This window comes from Talpa europaea (assembly GCF_964194135.1).
Source record: "Talpa europaea genome assembly, chromosome: 2".
NCBI lineage: Eukaryota > Metazoa > Chordata > Mammalia > Eulipotyphla > Talpidae > Talpa > Talpa europaea.
This window is the reverse complement of record NC_140068.1, coordinates 22,162,586-22,186,909: the sequence shown is the minus strand read 5'-3', so window position 1 is coordinate 22,186,909 and position 24,324 is coordinate 22,162,586. Positions and strand designations below refer to the sequence as shown.

Genomic DNA, 24,324 nt, shown 5'->3' with positions numbered 1-24,324 from the left:
ATAGGTTGCGCTTAACCCCTTGCACCACCACGCCACCAGAGAGGCCCTATGTTTGCTGTTTTATACATTATTTTACTGGAGTCCCAAAATGACCCTGTCATATAGATGAGATAGGAATTATTATCCCCATTGTATGACCAAGGAAGCAGCGGGGATTCAACATTAATAATTTACTTTCCCAAGGACCTACAGAGAGTAAACTACAGAGAAAGGTCTAGACTCTTGTCTTTGAGTTCTTTCCCTTCTAACAGAAGGCCTCTCTGATTTAAGCCTCATCTGAGGAAAATGGTAAACCAGTAGTGGGGAGGGGTGGGAAGCAGGCCTGGTAAGGCTGGGGTTAGTTAAGGCAAAAAGATCCACAACAAGCTGGCCTGTGTCTATGCAGGCATCTCTTTCAACAAATCTGTCCCTTCCAAACACATCTCTTCCTGCCCGCTTGAGTCTGTGAGAGCGTCTTCATCTCCTTTCTTTTTTTTGTTTTTATATAATAAACCTGACCTTTTGGATACAAACAAAGAGATCCACAGAGAATAGGCAGCTTTGTTTACAAGATTTCCCTCCAGGTGACAGGGAGTGGCAGCCTGTTTGCCCAGATCTATCCCCATCTTAAAATAGAAAACCCCAAGTCCTGAGAAACCCCCTCCATCTCAGGCAGACCCCCTTGATAGAGCAGAAGGCTGTGGCATCAGAAAGAAGGCCTGGGGTTCAGACTGGGCATGTTCCCCTCACCTGCGTGGTCTTGGGGTTGTCAGTTCTCCAGGTTTGGTGTGGGATGGAGCTTTTCATTCTCTCTGCCTTTTCTGCTTACTAGAGTCTTTTGAAATTGCCCCCTTTTTTTTTTCTTTTGGTAAAAAGGTCATATATTATTATGGTTATAATGGAATACTTCACAGTACAGTGAGCAGACAAAGGAAATTGTGTCTATGAAAATATTTGGTAAACAGTAGAGACCTTAAAAATATGAATTATTATTATTATTACTCTATTACTATGATGATGATGATTATAAAATGGACCCTTATCAAAAGCAAAGTGGAAACAGGACTGAAGAGATCAAAGGTCTCACACAGTGGGGATCCTCTGTTATGTAATATTTTTAAAACAGCCAAGAAAAATCACTATTCTTTTCAATTTTATCCTGTAAAAATTTTTCCTGCCAAGATTAATGGACATGCTATGTCTACCAGATAATCAGAGTGTGAATGAACAACACCAGAGGGTTTTGATGTCTGCTTTGCTCTTTAAAGGAACACATTTCTAAAGCTGCATCTTAGATATCTATCATGATGGAAATAAATAAACACATTCTTGAAAAGGCAAATGAAACCAGAAGCAAACCTCAGAAATGACCCTCATTAGGTCATAGGGAAACAGTTGGGGAAACTAGAAAGAAATGAGATCCCCCCATCACTGAGACCACATGAATTCTATGCCACCCAGAAATCTTGGTGTTAGGAACTGGGTGGGAAATAATGCTGCTCATTCCCATACACATCTCCGAGACGTCTAGAAACAGCAGATGGAGCGCCCATCCTTAAAAGAAAAAGGAAAAGGCAAGAATAAGAAAGGTTGTCTCTCCCCCCTCCCCGTTCTGGACCAGACATGAGCTCAGACAAGGAGAGCGAATTAGAGTAGTTGAAATAGGCCCCTCTGGCCAGAGGCACCTCTGTGAAGCTCCTCTGACTTCACAGAACACTCACAGGCTATCTATAACAAGTACATGGCTTCTGGAAAATCTGACTGCTTCAAACACCCACATAGATTTTGCCAAAATGACATAAACAAAAACTCCAAGCAGAAGCCCACGCCGCAGAGGGAGTGGCATAGCCTGCGGCCCTGTGGGGAGAACACAGCAGACGCCCCCACAGCCTCCAGGAAGAGAGGAGTACAGACTGCAGTTTATTTCTGCCGTTTGAATAATATTTATAGAACTCAGTATTATGTGTTAATTTGCAAATAATGCCTTTGTTCTCTTTGTAATGCTGAAATTCATCATCACCTTTAGGAAAAGAAATTTTTCTCAAGCTCTGATGCAGCAGCCACTGTTCTATACACATTCAGCATCCAGCTAACTTTGGGAATTCTGCTGCCAAAGCCCTTTCAGAACATGGAAAATCAGGCCTCCAGCCAGGCCAATTAGTCAGTTAGTGGGGACACCTGTTCCTCTCTCCCCACCACTTGTTTTCAGATGGCAGGACACTGGTGAGGACTCATTGGCCGTGGAATGTCCATGAAAGGGGGCAGCCACCACCTCACACCACCCCCCAACCCAACCCTGTAGGCACAACTCCCCTGGAACTATCCATCTGCTCGGGGTCTTAGCAAGAGATAGAGAACGCCCTCAAGAGACAGCATACACCCAAGGGAGACTCAGATTTTGGCAACTCATCAGTAGCAAATTGTAACCGGAAGCAGAAGGAGAACTCATCACGAATGTTAAGTCCTAATCAGAAATCCAGTGATCTGAGGTGCTATTTCAATCAAAGGACCTGACATTTGAAAATGTCTCCCTGAAGTTCAGAGAGAGCCCACCAGCAGGACAGTAAGACCATGATGATGACAACCAACATCTATTAGGCACTTACCAAGGCATTTGTTTATTGGGTAAATAGGTAAGTATCAGGAATGCAGCTTCACACCTCAATAAGTGTGTGCCTCACACTGCACTCACCACCAAAGTTCTAGTACCATCCACCACCATCTAACTGGCCCCTCTACCTGTTCCTCCCACCTCCTCCTCCATCTCCTCTGCTGCCACCTTATTTTATTAGAAAGTAAATTGTTACTATTGTGTAAAAAACACAAAAGTTTCTTTGCTTTGTTTCTTTATATTCCACATAGGAGTGAAACCATGCAGTATTCGTCTTGCTTTTTCTGACTTATTTGACTTAGCATAATCACCTCAAGGACCGTTTGTGCTGTTAAAAAGGGGATTTCATTTTATAGCTAAGTAGTATTCATAGAGTATAGCTACCGCGGCTTCTTTATCCCATTATCCATCAACAGGCACTTAGGGTGTTTCCACAACTCAGCTATTGTGAATAGTGCCGTAATGAACATAAGAGTTCATGTTTGTTTTCATATTCTTTAGATAAATATGTAGACGTGAAATTGCTGGATCGTACCTGTAGTGGGGCAACGAGGTGCAGGACAGGCGTCGGGGTGGGGGGGGGCATGAGGCTGATAGCAACCAAGCCTCCCAGTACCCCCACGAATCTTTACTCTTTCTCTGGGCTCTCTCTGGCATTTTTCTCTCATGGTCTCCTCTCTTCCATAGTCACTCATATTCTCTTAGCCGTCCTCTGGCTGAGTGATGTCACCCTTATATCCCTGACCTCAAGGCTCAGGGCACACTTAGTCCTGGCCACACCCACACTCCAGGTGTTCACAGTCAGGCACATGTGTCCTGAGCCCACGCTCCCAAGCACCCCCTGCATTAATACGATCAAGGCCGCAGGTGATAGCCACTGAGGCTAGTGGCCTAAAAAGCCTGACAGATTCACTTACCCTACAATACCTCAAAGCATTGTTTTAAGAACTTTATATAACTGAACTTACAACAACCCTATGAAGTCAGTACTGTGATTTCTTCCAGTTTCCATAAAACTGAGGACCAAAGGGTTAAATCTTTGTCAGGGGTCAGTGAAGCAGGCCAGCCAGCTCACTGGCGCAGCGGTTGAGCGCTGGGTTGCAAAGCTGCCCGCAGCCTCTGCAGCGCCGGTTCGATCCCCGGCTGCTCCCCGGCCACCAGAGGAGGGTCCCACATGGCGCGCAGACCTCTCCTGCCGCCCGCTGCTCCCCTCAGCAGTGTGCTTCGGTCTTTCTGCCTGCTCTGTTCCCTGCTCTGGCTCTGGTGAATTCTCTCACCCTCCCGCGCTTCTAACTGTACCCACAAATAAATAAATCTTAAAAAAAAAACTTTCTAAACCTGAAGATTTAAAAAAAGAAAAAAAACACAGAAATTCACATTCCCTCCTCACTGCCCACCAAAAAGAACAAATCTATGAGATCATGGTCTTAAAAGAACAACTATGTAAATGTTTCATGGTTTATTGTCCTTAAGGGATGGGTGATGTGCTGTGAATCAACTGGGCAAGGAGAAATATTTCAAGCTTTCAAATAAAATAAATGGAAGAATGAGTATGTCCTCTTGAATTTAATAAAATAGGGTCAACATACGAAGCCATTTGTTCTGCTGCAATGATGGATAATAGGTAAGAGATATTGTCTGTTTTTAAGGACTATATGTGTATATTTTTATACCCATTTTGTAGCCTACAAATATTTACTAATGGATTTTTTTTCCCAAGTTCTTCATTTCATAGAGAAGGAAATTGATACTAAACGACATTCAGAGACTTGGCTAATATTGTACAATAAATTCATTTCACAGTAGAGACTCATTCTTCAGTCTCCCAATTCCCAGTCTGTGCTTTTTCTATTTACCATGACTTTTTCTCTGTCCCTTCTGGACAGAGGAAAAGGAGATGAACGTTTCTCATGGCATGCATAGGAACCCATTTTCATTCTACCTCACTGGTATAATTCATGTTTCATTCATTTCAAAGTGATTATAACCAGGGCCAATAATTTATGAGGTCAGTGATTCCTGGTATCAGTGATATGTCAGTAGAGGAAGAGAAATTAACATCTGTGCTTTTTTACCTCCCATCTGCTTTTTTTAATAACTAAATTTGGTCATGCTATCCAATACAAACAGAAAATCACAGATGGGTATAAAAGTCCTGTATGTATCATAAAGAAATATAGGAAGACAGATGTATTTATGATGAAATACTTATGTTGCTTTTGTCAAAATTAATCTTCTATTGACCTAAATAGACAAAAAAAAATTTTATCTTTCTCCAAAAATTTACTCTATCATCTGTTAAGACTAACTTTTTAAATCTTGGATCCTATCGCGGTAATATCAATCACAAAACATATTGGTGATTTGAAAGTACTGTCTGATTTACTGCCAGAAATTTTACCTTTAAAATGAGTTCTGTCCTCCCAAAAGTCATCCTGGGTAATGAACCCAGTGTAGCCAGGGCTCAGAATATTTTTGGAAGCGGTCTTCAGGAAATGCCTGCAGATTCAAATTACAATTCTTGCAAGAAAATCACTTGAATTACTTGAATATCGCACTTCATTTGTGACCAACGTAGTATCATCCAGCATGACCAGCCATTCATTCACCAGACCTGCCATTTATTTGACTATTTCCAGAAATCAAATTTATTCTCAGAGGAAAAATACTCTTGCTGAAGTAGTTTTCCAAAGACTCTAAGGCACTTCTTGGGCAGGCTTTGCTGGGACACAGAGCTGGCAGAAATCTGGGCTAGACAGAGACCTACTGGCCGGGGCCCACAGTGTGATCAAGGTGTTAACCAGGCCCCCAAGGTTGGTGGTCCTATGAGGGTCAAGCTTCTCCCTCTGTTGGAGGGATCAGGCTGTGGTCCCAGGCCGCCTAATCTGGGTGAGGCGGTTTGGCCTTAGAGAGATATTTTTCTCTAAGTATGGACCACAAAGACTTGAGAGAAAAGTCCTTGTTTCAACTGCACTGATTCTGATCCAGCGCTGAAATCTTTTGCTGTATGAATGTAAGCAGTTAATTTGTACTATTTGATATATTTTGGGGGGTTAAGTCTGTTACTAAGTAATGTAGTTTTAAGCAAGTAAGTTTACATCAAGCCTTTTCTATCACACTTGTCAAGACAGGACACAGAGATTTGATGACATGCACAGAGCTGAAGCTGGGTTTGATCCCAGCTCTTCCTCTTAGTATCAACTGGCCTTAGACAAGTTACTGTTTTATAAGCTCCAATTTCTTCTTCTATAAAGTGGGGACAAAAAGATTTCTTTTGAGTGGTTATGAGACAACTTATATAACTAGCATCATTCTTAACACATCAAAATGTTCTCTCATGCTTGCCTATGATTATTGTTTGGATGTAGGAGGAAATGAGATGAATAAGACCTAGTCTCTATGCTCAAGTTGCTCAAAAGAACCCAACAGAGTTGGGGAGAGACTGACTGGGAAGCATTATAACTGCAAGAAACTCAGTAGCAACAAGAAGTGCATGGTCTCATGTGAACCAAGGTAGAAATGGTCATATCCACTTGAGGGGCTGGGAAGGAGGAGCAGAAGTCAGAAAAGCATCTGAGAAAAATGCTTTTTAAACTGTGTCTTGAAGGATGAGTGGTTCCCACATGGGGGAAGCAGCAATTCCAAGGAGACTTGTGCCAGCATGGTGCTTGGGGAAGTTGCTTGTTGTTTTTGGAGGTCGGGTGAGATGGTGGCAGTTGGTGAGGCCTCTTAGAGGAGTGGAACCCTGGTTTGAACAGTTAGCTCATTAGTTGCATGACCTTGGGTAAGGTTCTTAACCTCTGCAGAAAGGGAGTAGGGCAACAAATTCATGTTTGTAAGTTTCCCTAGCACAGTGATTAGCCCAACGTAGATGCTCCACAAATCTACCTCTTGTGATTATCTTCTTCACTGACCATATGCAGCAAGACCATGGAAGGGCAGAAAGCATAGTCTGGTTTTCAGAGAAGTAGGGTTGCCAAGAACAGACCCAGCACAGGTCCCCTGGATACCAGCTATGGGGGCAAAGCTGAAAAGCTGACCAGTGAAGATGAACTGAAGAATTCTTGGTGATAAGCAGATGGTAACCAGATAGAAGCCTAGTCCAAGGCTGGGACAGAGTGTCCCAGAGACAGAGAGTGCTGTCCCCTTCCAGGAATCTTCCTGTGCCGCACCATAATCCATGCCCAGCAGATGGACCTGATGGCTAATACCCTCCTGGGATTAACTTTCAACATGGTTTAGCTCAGCTACAGGAAGATGCCAGGCTAAGAAGAGAAGGGGTGGGTCAAGGGAGAATGACCTTTTAAACAATTACATATATTTGGAGGAACATGTTTCACATGTATAACTTCTAATACACCTAATAAAAATTCTACCCCTTAATCTACTGATCTTTACAGGAATAAGAGCAAAAACTATTATTCTATTATTCATAATAAGCCTTATTTTTCCCTTCTAGTGAAATAATAGCTAGACTCAAATTGAGACATTTATGAGAATTTCAATGTAATCTTTAACAATCAGCAATACTCTTCTGTGCTTCTTTCCTTCATTTATAGAATATTTTTAATTTCTTGGGGAGAGTTGAATTACCTTGATGGCACTGGTAATCTCAGATTTATCAAGGGCATGGCCTTATAATTCATGAATCTCCTTTACAATGAATCTATTTTGCAAGTAACTGTAAATCCTACCCCATTCTGTCCAAGTTCTAAAAAAGTTGATATCAAAAGATGACAGGTTAGCTGCAGTTCATGTCCAGTACCTCATCAATGCTATGCTGCCCTCTTGTGGCAGAAACAGAAAAATGCATCTTGAAGGTTTTTCATTCAGTTTATTTCCTTAGAAAACGCCTTAAGTACTTTCTGGAATTAGGGAAAGTTTAAACCATTTGTAAAACTAGAAGTGTTTCCTAAGGGTTAAAAGCATGTGCTTGAAAACCCATCTGGCTGGGTTCAAATTCCAGCAATGAAACCTTGGAGAGTTACAAAGGTTCTCAGTGCATAGCTCTTGTATAAAGGGAAGGTAGCAATAGTCCTACTACTGTTCTGAGGATTAAGAATCAGTATATGGGGGCCTCCCTAGGGGCACAAGGGTTAGTCAGCACTATGCCGCTTCAGCCTGAGTTTGATCCCCGACCAGTTTGCTGACCCACTTATGGCGCAGCAGACCTGCCCGTTGCTCCCCTCAACAGTGAATTTCAGTAGATCTGCCTGTTTTGCTCCCCACTCTGTCTCTGGTGAATCATCTCACACCCCCCGCCCCGAGGCACCTCTGTTCTACACCCCAGTTCTTCTATAAATTAACTAATAGCTATTATTATTAACTAATAATATAACTAATTCAAATGAAGTTATTAAAAAAGAGTCAATATATGGAAAGCACTAAAAACAGGATATATGGTAAGCACCATTAAAAATGAGAGATTGGGCCCCCCTGGTGGCACAAGGGGTTAAGCACAGCATTGTGAAGCTATCCTCAGCCTCTGCAGCACCAGTTTGATCTCAGGCAGGCCAGGGAGCTACGCACACAGTGTAGCAGACCTCTCCTATCTTGCCCGCTGCTCCCCTCAGCAGTGTATTTCAGTCGGTCTGCCTGTTCTGTTCCCCACTCTGTCTCTGGTGGATCCTCTCATCCCCTGCATCTCTGGCCTGTACCCCAGCTCTTGTATGCATAAATAAATAAATCTGAAAAAAAAAAAAATGAGAGATTGCTGTCACCCAACTTACCCCCAAGCACAAAGGAATTAAGTTCTCAGGGACCCAGAGGCCTCTCTCCCCTCCCCTTACCCTGTCCGGCCCAAGACCACCTCTCCTTGGTAAGAGTATTGGCACACAGTACAAAAACTAAAGTGTCAACCAAATTGAGTTGTGCTTATGTCTTCACCAAGCCAGCAAGTCAGGATGTTAATGGTGTGCACTGGCCTTTGGCACCCTCTCCATCTGGCCTCCCAGACAAGTGATAACTCAGTTCCCTGGCACATTGCCAGCAATTCTTACATTGGTTCCCAAGTCAAGGGACTCATCTGAATTCTTGTACAGCATGAGTAGTTTTCATGAAAATGCAGGGGAGGAAGACTGACAGGCAAAAGATCTTTGGCGTCAGAAAAACCTTTTGACCCTTCCTGGCTCCAGGTTTTTTTAATATTTTATTTTATATAATTCTTACATCTTTTTTTCATCTTTGCACAATGTATGCATTTTCATTTTGGTTATATTCCCCATACAATTGCGCCCTCCCCCCGCCTTATTTTGACTCTAGTCCTTCCTTTCCCCGCCCCTCCTTGCTCCCCCCCCATAGAGTGTCTCTGGTTTATAGTTGCTTGTTGATTTTGATTTTTACATTGTATTGATTTGTCTTTTTCCTGGTCTCTTATTTAGGTTTTCTAAATTCCTGCTATGAGTGAGACCATCCGGTATTTTTCTTTTTCTTTCTGACTTATTTCGCTGAGCATGATCCCTTCCAGCGCCATCCATGTTGCTGCAAACTGCATGTGTTTATCTTTTTTGATTGCTGAGTAATATTCCATGGTGTATATGTACCACATCGTCAATGCAAACATTTTCGATAAAATGAGAACTAGCCTGGTAAAAGGATGACAGGGCAATGGATGCTGGGGTTTCTGGACAAGAGGAACTACTGAAGAGCAGTGTATGGCAGGCTGGACTCTGCAACATGATGAGAAGCCACGTCCTCTGTGGTGGGCTGTGAAGCACCTCTACAATCCATCTTTAGAACTGATTTACAAAGCTCCTGGAAACTGTCCTTAATTCTCTCAAGGCCATGCCCCCTCTTACCGATGTGATGTTTGGTAGATGTGAAAAGGGTAAGATAGCACCCTCAGGGCTGTGGCAGACAACCCTGAAGGGTGATCCCCTCTTCTGAACTCCCCATAGGATCTCCTGAGTACCCTGCTGAGACTGCATTGCAGCCCGTTAACTTGCTGCAATCAGATTTTCTCTCTTGTTTTCCAAATATAATATTGAAATGCCTTATAAAAGCCCTTGATTAAACACCTTACCTGAGTTTACGGGAATTGATAGCCAGTTGGGAAGAAGGCCACCTAACTTAAGATATCTGAGAAAGAAGGCAAGCAGAGAATTTATATTTTAGTCACTAAAAAGTTAGTAGTTACATAACTAACAAAAAGTTACTGCATAGGGCCTCCCCGGTGGCGCAGCGGTTGAGCGCTGGGTTGCGAAGCTGCCCGCAGCCTCTGCAGCACCAGTTCTATCCCTGGCTGCTCCCCGGCCACAGGCGAGGGTCCCACATGGTGCGCAGACCTCTCCTGCCGCCCGCTGCTCCCCTCAGCAGTGTACTTAGGTCCTTCTGCGCCTGCTCTGCTCCCCGCTCTGGCTCTGCTGAATTCTCTCACCCTCCCGTGCTTCTGACTGTACCCAGTGCTTGCATAAATAATAATAAATAAATCTGAAAAAAATATATTGAAAAAAAAAGTTACTGCATATACAATGTGTTCACATGTTTAAAATGCATTACAAAGTATGATTTTATAAATACTAGGTAATTTTTATATAGGTTCATAAAGGCCTAGCCCTCACAACCTCTGCAGCAAACACAAGTCACCAGGAGTTTGTTTCAGTCCTTCCAGAAGCCTCCTAATGGGGAATTTCAGAGCATGAACTCATGTCTCCCAGGATACCAGAAGCCACACTTCTAAAGAGGTGAGCCCAGAATCAACTCAGCACCGACACATCGTGGTGTTGAAATGTGCAGTGGGCAGGCAGCACATTCACTGTGCAGTAGAAAAGAAAAGGGCCCCCATCATCATCCTGAGGCTTCTTGGGAAATACAGTGTACTTGACAGTGGATGTTTACTTTCAAAGATGCTGCTTTCCACTGGTTGTTGGGGTAGGGGTGGAGGGATATTGATTACATGTTTCTGAATAAGAAAACTAAAAAAGGGCCTCCCCGGTGGCGCAGCGGTTGAGCGCTGGGTTGCGAAACTGCGCGCGGCCTCTGCGGCGCCAGTTCGATCCCCGGCTGCTCCCCGGCCACAGGAGGAGGGTCCCACATGGCCATGGCGCGCAGACCTCTCCTGCCGCCCGATGCTCCCCTCAGCAGTGTACTTCGGTCCTTCTGCCTGCTCTGCTCCCCGCTCTGGCTCTGGTGAATTCTCTCACCCTCCCTCCCGCACTTCTGACTGTACCCAGTGCATGTATAAACAAAACAAGCAAACAAACCAGCAAACAAATAAATAAAGCATGCCTCTATTAAAAAAAAAACTAAAAAAATGAAAATGTGAGATGACCTCAGGGGATAAAGAGCAATTATTTCAGGGGGAAAGAATTCTAGTCACAAGGACAGTGAGAGGTTGGGTGAGGAAATGTACTGGAGGGTCAGGATCCACAGCAAGGACAAATAATCAATAAAAAAAGGTTAGGAGGGACACAAAAACTACAGAAGGAATAACAGGCAGGTATCAAAGCAAATTGCTGTATCAGAATACTTGCAGCTACAAGAAACAGAAAACCCACATTTTGCTTATTTTCTCATTTAACAACAAATCTGCAGATGGCTCTTGCTGGTATTGGTGCAACAGTTGAGTGATGTCAGGGTTTTCGTCTCTGTGACCTGACGCCTGTGCCTCATTTATCACAAATGACAGCTGCCAGACCACTCCCAACTGGAGGGTGGCCAGCGAGAAGGGGGCTGGGAATGGAGGTGGGCCAGGCAATCAACTCTATCACAGCAACAAGAAAGCTGTGGGCAAACTGGACTTTCTGAAAGGACAGCCAGTCCAATGGAAGCTAAGCAGCCTGTTGCACAGTCTGAAGAGTCTAGGGAAACATGACAAGAAACTACCTATAAAGGGGGCCTCCGTGGTGGTCTAGGAGTTAAGTCTCAGCACTATCACTGCGATGGCCTGAGTTTGATCCCCAGCCAGGGAGCTGACCCACATGGCACAGCAGACCTCTCCTGTCTTGCCCGTTGCTCCCCTTAGCAGCCCATTTCAGTAAATCCACCTGCTCTGCTCCCCATTCTGTCTCTGGTGAATCCTCTCACCCCCTACACCTCTGGCCTACAACTCAGTTCTTTTCAAAGTAGTAAGGAAAAAATGTGAATTTGAATTACTACAGAGCACAACCAAATTCTAAAGGCACATTTATTTACAAAGAAACAGTAGAAATGCAATAAGAAACAAAGGAAATTAAATGATAAGCATATATATTTATATAGCAAGCGTTGGCAAATTTTATCAAGATGATTCCTTAAATACTTCTACTAGCATTTAACAAATTTAGTTTCTAAGAATAACTGCTGCCTCAGGTTTTAGGAGGCTTAACCTATATGACTCAAACTTTAAGAATCTTAATGAAAACATAATTTTGTATTCTTTGAAAATTTCAAGTTCCTGGTAGTCAAACATACTAGATCACTATCAATTTTTAAAAGATTCAAAGGTTCTTAAATTAGGACATCATAATTGCTTTAATACATTGTTTATAAAACCCAAACATACTTTCATTTGCTAAGTAGAATATAGACTTAGTTTGCATTAATTTCTTAACACATTAAAATGGTCTGTTACTTATAATGAAGCCCTACTGTTCTGAGAAACATTATCATTTATTATTTAGCCCTTAAGAAAACCATTAAAAAAAAAAAAAAAGAAAACCATTTGAGGTATAATGTATACAGTTTTTAATAACATTAACATACATGAAAAAAAAATTCCATACCTCTAACATCATCAATAGACTGTTAACTGCTCGGTCTTCCAAAACCAGAGACAGGTATTGTTAAGAGCCAGGGCTCTTGCGACCTCTGCCCTACAATACACCAGTGTCCAGACTTCGGCTACTTCATTCAACAGAAACTGTGTGGTTTACAATGAAGGACATGCAAGTTACTTCTACAAGCTTCCCTTGTAGGTGCCAATGCAGCGCACGATTCGCACATTTTTGTGCTGCTCAGTTCTTCTTTTAGTTCACTGTCCTGACTGAAAAGTACGATGTCCAAACTGAAATAAAGCAAATATTCAACACAGAAATCATTATAATGTAAAAAAAGAATGCAACACAAATGCTGGTGTTCAGTTCTTTCCACAATAAGCAGTGTTTGGAGTGACTGTCAGGCACCGCTCAGAGCTGAGGACATAAAGGCAGCAGGACAGTCGCCACCACACACGGAGCTGCAGTGACAACTGTCTGAGTCTCCGCATCCTGCCCTAAGCTGGGTGCAATAAAATATGCAAAAGCGATGACTCTTTCTCTAAGATTCCTGAACCTGACTATAGTGAAAATTCTCAGAACAGTGAATGATGAAAGACAACCCAGTAACACTTCATTTATCTTATCGCTTGGAAGTAGTATCTCATTAAAGTAGATTTCTTTGAAAGCTGAAGGCTTATAAACATCCTAGAATTTTAGTAAATGGTCATTGCTCTGCCCTTTAGAGGTGGGATTATGGGCACATCACTTACACACTCAGGCTTATTTTTCTTATGCGTGAAACAGGTAACGTGGGCTTTTTTCCCTTTAGGCTATTGCTATGAAAATCAAATGAGATGGGTAAAAAATATTTTGTATGTTATGATTCTTTTTTTTTAAAAAAAAAGATGTATTTATTTATGCATACAAGTGCTGAGGTACAGGCCAGAGGTGTGGGGGGTGAGAGGATTCACCAGAGGCACAGTGGGGAGCAGAACAGCCAAACTGAGTGAAATACACTGCTGAGGGGAGCAGTGGGCGAGTCAGGAGAGGTCTGCTGCGCCATGTGGGTTGCTCCCTGGCCGGCCGGGGAATGAACTCGTGCCACAGAGGCTTCGGATTGCTTCCTAGGTTGTTTCTTAACCCCTTGCACCACCAGGGAGGCCTGTACGTTATAATTTCTATACAAATGTTACACATTTATTTTAGACACATGGATTTTATTGCAATCGTTCCAAAATGAACTATGTACTTGTTCACCTCCTTAAAGAATCTCAGTCTACATGTTTAACATCTAATATTGTATGTACTCACACACCATACATGCTGGAATGTGAGTGCGGCAATTTCCACTCACTCTGCTAGGCTCTTTGAGTCGCCATCTGCTTTTTATTTTTTTTTTTTTTTTTTTATAAATTTTATTGTTATATTCCCCATACAATTGCAGCCCCCCATTCTGACCCCAATCCCTCCCCTCCCGCCCCCGCCCCCCTAAAAGTGTCTCTGGTTCATAGTTTTTTGTTGATTTTGATTTTCACTTTCTTATAGTTATTCATTTTCCTGGTCCCTTATTTAAGTTTTCTAGATTCCTGCTATGAGTGAGACCATCCGGTATTTTTCTTTTTCTTTTTGGCTTATTTCGCTGAGCATGATCCCTTCCAGCGCCATCCATGTTGCAGCAAATTGCATGTGTTTATCTTTTTTGAATGCTGAGTAATATTCCATGGTATATATGTACCACATCTTCTTGATCCAGTCATCTATTTTTGGGCATTTGGGTTGTTTCCAAAGCTTAGCTATTGTAAACAGTGCTGCTATAAACATAGGGGTGCAGGTGTTCTTTGGAATTGATGTTTCTGTGTCCTTTGGGTAAATACCTAGGAGTGGAATTGCTGGGTCATATGGAAGCTCTATGTTTAGTAGGTCCAGAAATCTCCACACAGCTTTCCACAGTGGTTGGACCAGTTTGCACTCCCACCAACAGTGCAGAAGAGTTCCTTTTTCTCCACACCCTCGCCAACATTTGTTGTTGCTAGTTTTTTTAATATGTGCCATTCTCACTGGTGTAAGATGGTATCTCATGGTAGTTTTGATTTGCATTTCCCTGATGACAAGTGATGTTGAACATTTTTTCATATGCCTGTTGGCCATTTGCATTTCCTCTTCAGAGAAGTTTCTTTTAAGCTCTTCTGCCCATTTTTTGACTGGATTATTTTCTTTGTTGTTGTTGAGACTCATCAGCTCTTTGCAGATTTTTGTGATCAGTCCTTTATCATTAGTGTTGGGTGCAAAAATGTTCTCCCAGTTGGTGGGGTTTCTCTTTGTTTTTGTTATTGTCTCTTTTGCTGTGCAAAAGCTCTTTAATTTGATATAGTCCCAGCTGTTTATCTTTGCCTTCACTATCACAGCTTTGGGTGATGTGTCTGTAAAGATGTCTTTGATGTGCAAATCACGTAGTGTTTCGCCTATATTTCCTTCTATATATTTTATGGTTTCAGGTCTTATGTCTAGTTCTTTAATCCATTTTGAGTTGATTTTTGTGTATGGTGTGAGGTGGTGGTCAAGCTTCATTCTTTTGCATGTAGCGACCCAGTTTTCCCAGCACCATTTATTGAACAAACTTTCTTTGCTCCAATGCATAGTCTTTGCTCCTTTGTCAAAGATTAGTTGACCATAAACCTGTGGGTTTATTTCTGGATTTTCTATTCGATTCCATTGGTCTGTATGTCTGTTCTTGTTCCAATACCATGCGGTTTTGATGATTATGGCTTTGTAGTATAGTTTGAAGTCTGGGAGTCTGATGCCTCCATTCCCTTCTTTTTTTTTCAGGAGAGCTTTGGCTATTCGGGGTTTTTTGTGATTCCATATGAATTTCATCAATAATTGTTCTATTTCTTTGAAGAATGACATTGAAATTTTGATTGGAATAGCATTGAATCTGTATATTGCTTTTGGAAGGATGGCCATTTTAATAATGTTTATTCTTCCAATCCATGAGCAGGGGATGTCTCTCCATTTCTTTGTGTCTTCTTCTATTTCTTTTAACAGTGTTTTATAGTTTTCTTTGTATAGGTCCTTTACCTCTTTTGTTAGATTTATTCCCAAATATTTGATTTTTTTTGTTTCAATAACAAAAGGGATGGTCTTTTTGATTTCTTCTTCTTCAGATTTATTGTTTGTGTATAGGAAGGCTACTGACTTTTGCGTGTTGATTTTGTATCCTGCCACTTTACTGAACTGATTGATGAGTTGAATTAGCTTTTCTGTGGAGTTTTTGGGGTTCTCTATGTATAATATCATATCGTCTGCAAATAGTGATAGTTTGACTTCTTCTTTTCCTATTTGCCAGTATCATTCTCAATGGTGAAAAGCTGAAAGCAATTCCATTAAGATCTGGAACAAGACAAGGATGTCCACTCTCACCATTGCTTTTCAATATAATACTGGAAGTCCTAGCCAGGGCAATAAGACAAGAGAAAGACAGCCATCTGCTTTTTAAGTTGTTGGGTCTCCTTCTGTCACATCTGCTACTCCTCAAGGCCACCCACCTGACAGACACTGTCCTGTCACATTCTTCCCATTCTCAAGGCTTTTTCTTATGCTGTAACTCAACTGAATTGTGAAATGGGAAAACCACCCCCAAAAGAGGGGTATCCAAACTAAAGAAGAGACTTCAAGAAAGCAGAGATCATATGGGTCAAGTGTTTGAAATATAGTGTTGTCATTTTCAGTGTTTGTTTGAAATATAGTGTGAGTCCTTCTAAGCAGATCCAAGAAGTATTGTCATTGAAGATAATTATGATCACATAACATCCTATTTAACTAAATAACATCCTATTTAACTAAATAATCCCAAGGCCTTATACTGGACTGAGATAAACAGTGGACGGTTCATATTGAAACACGATTAACCTGAATCTTTGGCACATTCTTCTCTAGTCCTTTCAAAAGTTCGAGACCTCAGTCATTGTGCATATGGCAACATCGAGCTAGCACCTGTCAGGACAAACCAGGATAAACCTATGCAGCAGTATTTTTCAAATCAAGTGTTTTATTTCAAAACACTTCATGGAGGGTAGAAGCTAAATGAGCATGTGTAAGTCAACAGAAACATCATCAACCTTAACAATTGTATTCTGGATAATCACTTCTAGAGAACTGGAAAACATAGGACCAACACATTTAAAAATCTAAAAGTTCAACTTTACATTATTATAAGCTCACCCTTGAAGTTTCCGGACTAGAAAATGGGGAGGACTCCCATGATCTGTTTTCTTTCTCAAAGGAATCATCTTCTTGGAATGCAAATTTCTGCTTAAGTGCATGGGATATCAAAGCCACTGGATCCCAGGGTGAATTCTGTCTTTTCCTCTTATGAATGGGTCTACCTCCAGGTGACCTAAAAAATTTGAGTAAGTTAAAACTTTGGGTAAGTTTAACCATCTTGTTGACAAACAAATACAAGTGATAGAAACTCAGAATAGAAAACCTAAGGATGAAAGATCTCAGGAGGACAAACACCAGAGGTGGGGGTAGGGATGATTAATGAGCATTAGACTAAACCTTGCCATGGAAGTTTCTAGGAACATGAGGTGGGATCAGAAAAGATTATCAGCCAGGGGTGGGGGCAGAGAGGATTACCCATTTTAGAAGACCAACACAATCTGACCCCAAGGTGATAATTTCCATAATAATTCCATCAAAGAACATTATAAAAGAACATCCCTGGAGGGCCTCCCCGGTGGCGGTGTCGCAGCGGTTGAGCACTGGGTTGCGAAGCTGCCCCGCAGCCTCTGCAACATGGGTTCGATCCCCGGCTGCTCCCCGACCACCGGTGGAGGAGGGTCCCACATGGCGCGCAGACCTCTCCTGCCGCCCGCTGCTCCCCTCAGCAGTGTACTTCAGTCCTTCTGCCTGCCTGCTCTGTACCCCGCTCTGGCTCTGGTGAATTCTCTCACCCTCCCGTGCTTCTGACTGTACCCAGTGCTTATATAAATAAATAAATAAATCTTTAAAAAAAAAAAAAAATAAAGAAACAGTTTTCATACAAAGTATCAGGAATCAGAGATAGATCTACTTCTCAACAGGAATACTGGAAGCTAGAAATCAATGAAATAATGTCTTCAAAATTCTGAGTAAAATTATTTTCTACCTATTACATACCCAGCCCAAGTAGTCACTAAGTGTGAAAAAAAAATAACTTTCAAATACGCAAGGTCCAAAAACAGTCTATAAGCACCCTTTCTCAGGAAGTTACAAGAAGATAGGACACCCAAAAAATGGGTGAAGCAACATAGGCAGAAGAGGAAGAAAATGTTCATGATAGTGAAGGAAATTCTTAGGATGAGAACAATGCAGCGGTCTTAGAGCAACATGTGAGGTGGGAACAGGTCAGAGAGTTCCTGGAGAGGAATTTCCAAAGAAGAAAAAAAAAAAAAAAATGCAACTGAGAGGCAATTATTAAATCTAATTTAAAAAAAAAAATTATTCAACAAGCAAAATGTAATGATACTATAGGAAATAGTTTGCCTGTAAATGTTTCCTGATATGAAAATTGAAAATGATCATTCCAGGAAGGGTATTCAGGGTGAAGAATAAAAGATTTGATATGTTTACTTTGACAACTATAATTTCTTTAAATCATCAATAAAATTTAGTTCATCTCTCAAATTATGACAACATACCGCTCAATCGCACGAAGCTTCACCTTATTCAGATCCTTTAGAACATCCAGCATGTTTGGAACATCTTTACTTTTCTGGTGTTTTGAACGATGACTACAATTGGTCTTACTAGCACCTGGGTGTTGTTTTTTCATTTCAGTCCCTGAATTATCTGAATTACATATATTATTAGATTCTAGGTGAAGAGAACTGGGAGGCTGTAGAGAAGGTAACTGAGGGGGCAGTGGTGGAGGTGGAGGAGGTGAGGGAGGCGATGAACTTGAAAATAGATCTGGTTCACCCCTCAGCTGAGCAGTCTCCCATGACGGCCTTTGTCCCAAACATATAGGTCCATCATTCAAGTCAAAGGAGTCTAAAAACAAAAAAGTTTGTTGAAAAATCATGCAACATTCTCTCCAACAGCACACATAACACTGATGAGAACCAACACAGGAGCAATTTCTGCAATGCAAAGAAAGTAATGAAGGATGGAGAAGCAATCCCATCTGCTAAGCATTTTCTATAAGAGTCAAGCCAAAGAGTAAACTGATTTTGAATTCAATTAGGAATCTGTGTGTAGGTCCTAACAGGAGGAAAGGGAAGCACACATTTTAAAGAAAAAATAAAAGGTGCTTTTTCAGTAGTTCACGTACAATGAAAATGTCAGCCTCTATTTAATCAAGCTAAAACATAATCAAAAACTTGTAGTTAGAAACACTCAAACTGGTATACCTATTCTATTATGACATTGTAGAACCATACAAACATGTTTTCTAGGCAAGAGCAAAGGTGGGTATTGAGTATATAATGTTTTCATGAAAAATTGGCTCAAAATTCAAACATGATTGTTTTAAAAAATGCATTTATATTTTATATTAATTATTAATATATAATCATAAATTCATATTACATATATAAATTTTATACTATATATAATACTATAAAATATATGTTACATAAATTATATGTGTGTTGATGTATTTATACATATATATTGTGTGCATGAGTATTGGTGAAAGCAAGTTAAGTCTAAAATTTAGAAAAGGATCATTTAGAGAATCACTCACCTAAGCCTGTTGGAAGTACAGCAACATTAACTTTAAACTACAAATATATGAAGCTTCAAATCTATACTCATTTCAAATTAATGTTTCCATCCTCTTAATTTCCAATGCTTTTCTGAAGTTAAAATACCTTACTTTAAAAAACAAACCTTTTAAATACAAAAGCATGATTTTCAGCAATAAACTAGCAAGCTCTTCTTTAAACCAAAGTCAGTGTTCTCACCACAAATGTGTCTTAATTCATTCTGACAACTATCAGACATAATTTCATACACCCAGCAATCTTTTACCTTTAATGTCATTCACAAAATGCAGTAGCATCAAATATCCTTACTCAAACCTATACTGAGTTAAATACTGAGTAGCATCTAACTGAAACAAAAATCCAATATGTTACTTACTAGAATTTGTACTTCTTTTCAGTTCCTGCATTGCCACAATTGTAGCAATTTGAGAGCGAAGAGAAGTTAGTTCATCTTCAAGAGCAGCTATTTTTTTAAATGCAGCATCACTTGCAGGGCGATTATTTTTCATTGTTTTTTTATGTCTTAGAGCAGGTAACAGTGGATCCCAAACTAATTGCAAAGAATGGGAAAACTCCATTTTCTCCTCTTCTTCATTTTTCCATATACTACTTCTGTGGGTGGAAGGAAAAAATGGAGAGAAAGACAGAATGAGGGAAGGAAATTTTCCAAGAGAAATATTAGTCTTTCAAAGACTAAAGACAGGGCCTCCCCTGGTGGTGCAGCGGTTGAGTGCTGGACTGTGAAGCTGCCCACAGCCTCTGCAGCGCTGGTTCGATCCCTGGCCACCGGTGAGGGTCCCACATGGTGCACAGACCTCTCCTGCCGCGCCCACTGCTCCCCTTAGCATTGTGTTTCCTCGGTCTGCCTGTTCTGTTCCCCGCTCTGGTGAATCCGCTCACCCTCCCGCACTTCTGACTGTACCCAATGCTTGTATAAATAAATAAATAAATAAATCTTTAAAAAAAAAAAAAAAAAAAAAAAACACAAAGACTAAAGACACCAAAATAAAATCAGACTTGCTCTTTATCTCATGATTGTCTCAATACTCATTAAGGGCAAGCACAACATCTTACGTAGCTTGCATTCTCAATTTTTCAACTATGTTGAGGGTCAGTACACTTACCCTTGTAGTTCAAGGGTAAACTGCAGAAGTTTTGGCTAAACATATAAAACAAAACAAATCTAATCTCTAGTACAGGAAACCACTTTCTCTTAAAAATGAACCTAGAGATTTTGATGTCTTCTTAATACCCTTCCTTCCTAGACCTGGTATTAGGTTCAAATGTGCATTAGGAAAACTAGCTAAAAATGAGAAACATCCAGTCATTCTTATTGGAAAAATTTTAGTAGGCCACAGAGCAATACAGATGAACTAAAAAGGCTCAATTAGTTTGAACAAGTCCCAACACATGCAAGAATTCAGATTTATAGCCCATATCCCACTTTTCAAAAAGTATGTAAAATTACCGAAATCTGAGACAACTGGCTTCTTCTTCATTTGCCACACACAGAATATCAGCAAAAGAGGGGACTACAGATCCACAGTTACTCGTCCCTACAGAATTTAAGACTGGGACCAACTAAATTGAAAAAGAAAAATAATGTCAGAGTTCTACACAGAATAAGGGGGAAAGACATGTCCTAAGGAAATTAAAGAATCCAACAGTGAAAAGGAAAAAGAAAGCATGCACCCATTAGCAACAAAAAGTACCGAGGAAAATGTTATTCTGAGTACACATGTAGCAATAGTCTCTCCCCTGGTTAGTGTCATCTAGAAAATTGAAATTAGAAGACTAAGGAGTTACTCAGATATTGCTCTACATTTGCTCAGCTTTGAAGGTAATTATTTAAAGAAACAAAACCCTGTGTAATGACTTATTTTTCCAGGGATAAACTGAAGGTTTTTGGCTTGCAGAAAATAACCCTTCTGGGCCTCCCTGGTGGCGCAAGGGATTATGCACCGCACTGTGAAGCAATCCGAAGCCTCTGCAGCACGAGAAGTTTGATCCCCAGCCCACCAGGGAACAACACACATGGCGCAGCAGACCTCTCCTGTCTCGCCCGCTGCTCCCCTCAACAGTGTATTTCAGTCAGTCTGCCTGTTCTGTTCCCCACTCTGTCTCTGGTGAATCCTCTCACCACTACCTCCCCATCTCTGGCCTATACCCCAGCTCTTGCATGCATAAATAAATCTTAAAAAAAAAAAAAAACTCTCCTTTTATTGTTTTACCTTATGTCCTTGGGAGTAAGATTTTTTTTTTATGCAGTGTTCTTAAATAATGCATATTGACTTACTTACCTCAAAAGTAGGCCTGGGGCAAGGTGCTAAAGGAAGGATTTTCCCAATAATACGAACAATACTCCGAGTAGATCCATAGTCTTTATTTTCCCAAATCTGCAAAGCCTATTTAGAACATAAAGCATTTAAAAAAAAGACTGGGAGTTAATATACATACATTCCAGAGGGAAAAAAATTTCTTAAAATAGCACCACAAATTCACTTTGTTCTATTTCTGGTAATGTCTAAATGCCATTGGGAAGTTTATTCAGAAAAACAGACACCTTCCTTTCACCTAAAAATCCCATATTTTGGCCCAATCAAAACTGATAATTTCAATTTTTCATGCAGTAAAATAATACACAGTAGACTCAAGTAATTTCCCTTATAGAGATAAAGGGAATAAATTAATCAGGTCTTAGGCAATTTTAAGATGCTTTACTGTGTAATATATCTGCTAGAACTCAGTTCTCAAAAAAATAATAAAAATGTGCTACTATAATAATTCAAGTAATATTTTGTCTTTTGGCTCCGGCTTCCCATGTTGGCATAAGCTATTTGCACAAGTACCTCCCCAAAATATGATGTAACATTTATTCTATGGCAGAGATTTTAATACAAAGAAAGAATGCACTGAAAACTGGATTGTTCATTGTTCCTAAGATCCCATAAGAAAAACAAAGTTTACTACAAGCAACAGATATAGGTAGCAGCATCCTTTTAGTATCCTCATGGAAATAGTCAATAGGCAGCATATACAGTAAGCAGATGGATAACAGTTGTGGAGCGCAGAAGAAAACCTGGGATTAGACATAGATTTGGGAATCATCAGCATACAGAATACATAGCACAGGTGAAAATGAAGCTACAGGCCTAGTTAAGAAAGATGTAGACATCATCAGCCCATAGAATCCTTCTGCCAAAAGTCATGCTGTCTCTTTGATATTTGTTTTTACTTTTACTTTTTTTTTTTTTGCTTTGAAACAGTAAAGGCTCTGAATTTATCTGACCACATCCAAACACCTCAATTTAACACTAAATGCTGATTGAGTCAATATTCTGTCAATTCTGCCAGCTTACAAAATACACCAGGCATTTCATTTCATTCTCCAATCACTCTAAAGTCCTCTGCAACTTGGCCGATTCTATCCAACTTAATTTCCTACTACCCAGTAACACAAACATACACTCTTTTGGGTTAAGAAATTCTCGTCATCCCCAAAACAAGCTAATACTATCCTCACTGCCAAGCAACTTTAGCCCCAGTTCTGGTTCAGTTTTCACCTGTCTATTAATGTCAGATTCACATTCCTATACAAATTTGATTATTTCCACTCTCAGGGGCTTTCTGGGCTCTGAATTCCTAAATTAGTTCCAATAAGTACCATACAGGGCACACAATTACATGTGACTTTGTTTCATTTGTAGCTTTCTCTTCCCCCATTATACTGTGAATTCCGTGGGCAGGATTCCTTTTGAATCCTTCAAGGCAACAGTTTTCAACATGGTTACACTAGAACTACCTTAGCATTCTCCAAAAGAAAGAAAATACAAACGACACATGAAAATTAAATTTTTAGTTACCACATTTGAAAAAGTAGGCAATTTTCCTCAATATACTTTAACTCAATATTTAGAATATTATTTCAACACATGTAATCGACAGTATAAAATTTGAAATTACATTTTTCCTTTCAAACTGTCTTTAAAATTCATTGTAGACCTCAGTTTAGATATTTTAATTACTTAATGGTGACATGTGGCCAATTTCTGAAATTCCCAATGCCAGTTCCATTAACTACAAAGGGTCTTACCTCTGCTCTTACTGAGAAAATGGAATACTCTGATATGACAAACCTCAAGTTTATTTCTCTCTATTCAAAATCTCTCCACCATCCCTCATTTCTATTCTACTTTTGACTATCTTCTTTCAAGATTTTTTTAATGTATCATATTTAATTGAGGTAGCAATGGTTTATAACACTGTATATGATTTGGGGGTGTAGATTCACACCTCTTCAGATGTTAGCACACCACCTCAGGCCTACCACCAGGCACCAGTTATCCTTCACCATAGTCCACTGGGGGTTGCTGATGCTTTAGTGGTGGGTCTGGGATGGTGTGGTAACATACCAAGAGGTGTAAACCTATAACCTAAAGTGTATTTATTTACGTCCCCTGTCCAACTACCTTCTGCAGAACATTGCTCAGTCATTTTCTCATCTCTCTTAATTTTTTTCCTGTCTATGAGGTTCCTCCTATGCTTGCAAACATACTGAAATCACCTCTATCAAAACTTACTACAGTAAATTTGCTTTTTTAACACCTAAAGAGAAACAGCAATTTTGCCTTATATTAAATATTACATATAAATCACTTCCAAAATGAGACCCAAAAACAAATATACCAAGTTCAATCAAATCCATTAAAAGACATTTACCTGATCTATGGGAACACCAAAATATTCCAGCATCTCTCTTAGGATATTCAATATGAGAGACATCGATGAAGCAAATACAGAGGCAAATTCAATGAAACATTATGGGCTTTTTGATACCTTCAAGGAAAAAAATTTAGAAAATATTCTTGAATAATAAATAATTGCCATATTGTTACAGGGCAGCCCCGATACAAAACGGGGTGCCTGACTGTGGGTCCTCACCCACGCGCTTAAAAGGACTTATTAATACTCTTCTGCAGGCATACATGAAAGCTTAATAAAAGGTTTATTTACAAGGGAAGGGCAAATGAGGAAATGTACAACTTAGGAAGAAAAGTGGGTGACAAAGTTTTAAATGCTTCCTACCGATCCCCGGATCTGGAATCCCAAATGGCACTCTGAGAGCTGGCCGCGAGCCAGGAGCCATTAAGCCAAGAGGCCAGGAGAGAGCGACCCCCAAGGCCCACGTGTTTGGTTTTTATACCACACCTGGCTGCTTAATTCCACCCTCAGGTCCCAGCCACCTTCCCTTTGGTGGTGACAGGATTTGTCTTTCCCAATGTCCTGATGGCTTTGGTCTGGAGTGGGGGTG

The 24,324-nt window shown here is 40.5% G+C and overlaps 1 protein-coding gene across 1 annotated transcript; it reads right to left on the bottom strand.

Moving 5' to 3' along the window:
- Positions 1–16,473: 16,473 nt before the first annotated feature.
- MTFR2 (mitochondrial fission regulator 2) lies at positions 16,474–23,795 on the bottom strand (the record flags this gene model as incomplete). The annotated part of the gene is made up of 6 exons (XM_084227685.1): positions 16,474–16,660; positions 17,946–18,297; positions 19,390–19,625; positions 20,482–20,594; positions 21,314–21,418; positions 23,733–23,795. The coding sequence occupies 6 exons, from the start codon at positions 23,793–23,795 to the stop codon at positions 16,474–16,476; spliced, it is 1,056 nt and encodes a 351-aa protein (XP_084083811.1).
- Between the last annotated feature and the right edge of the window lie 529 nt (positions 23,796–24,324).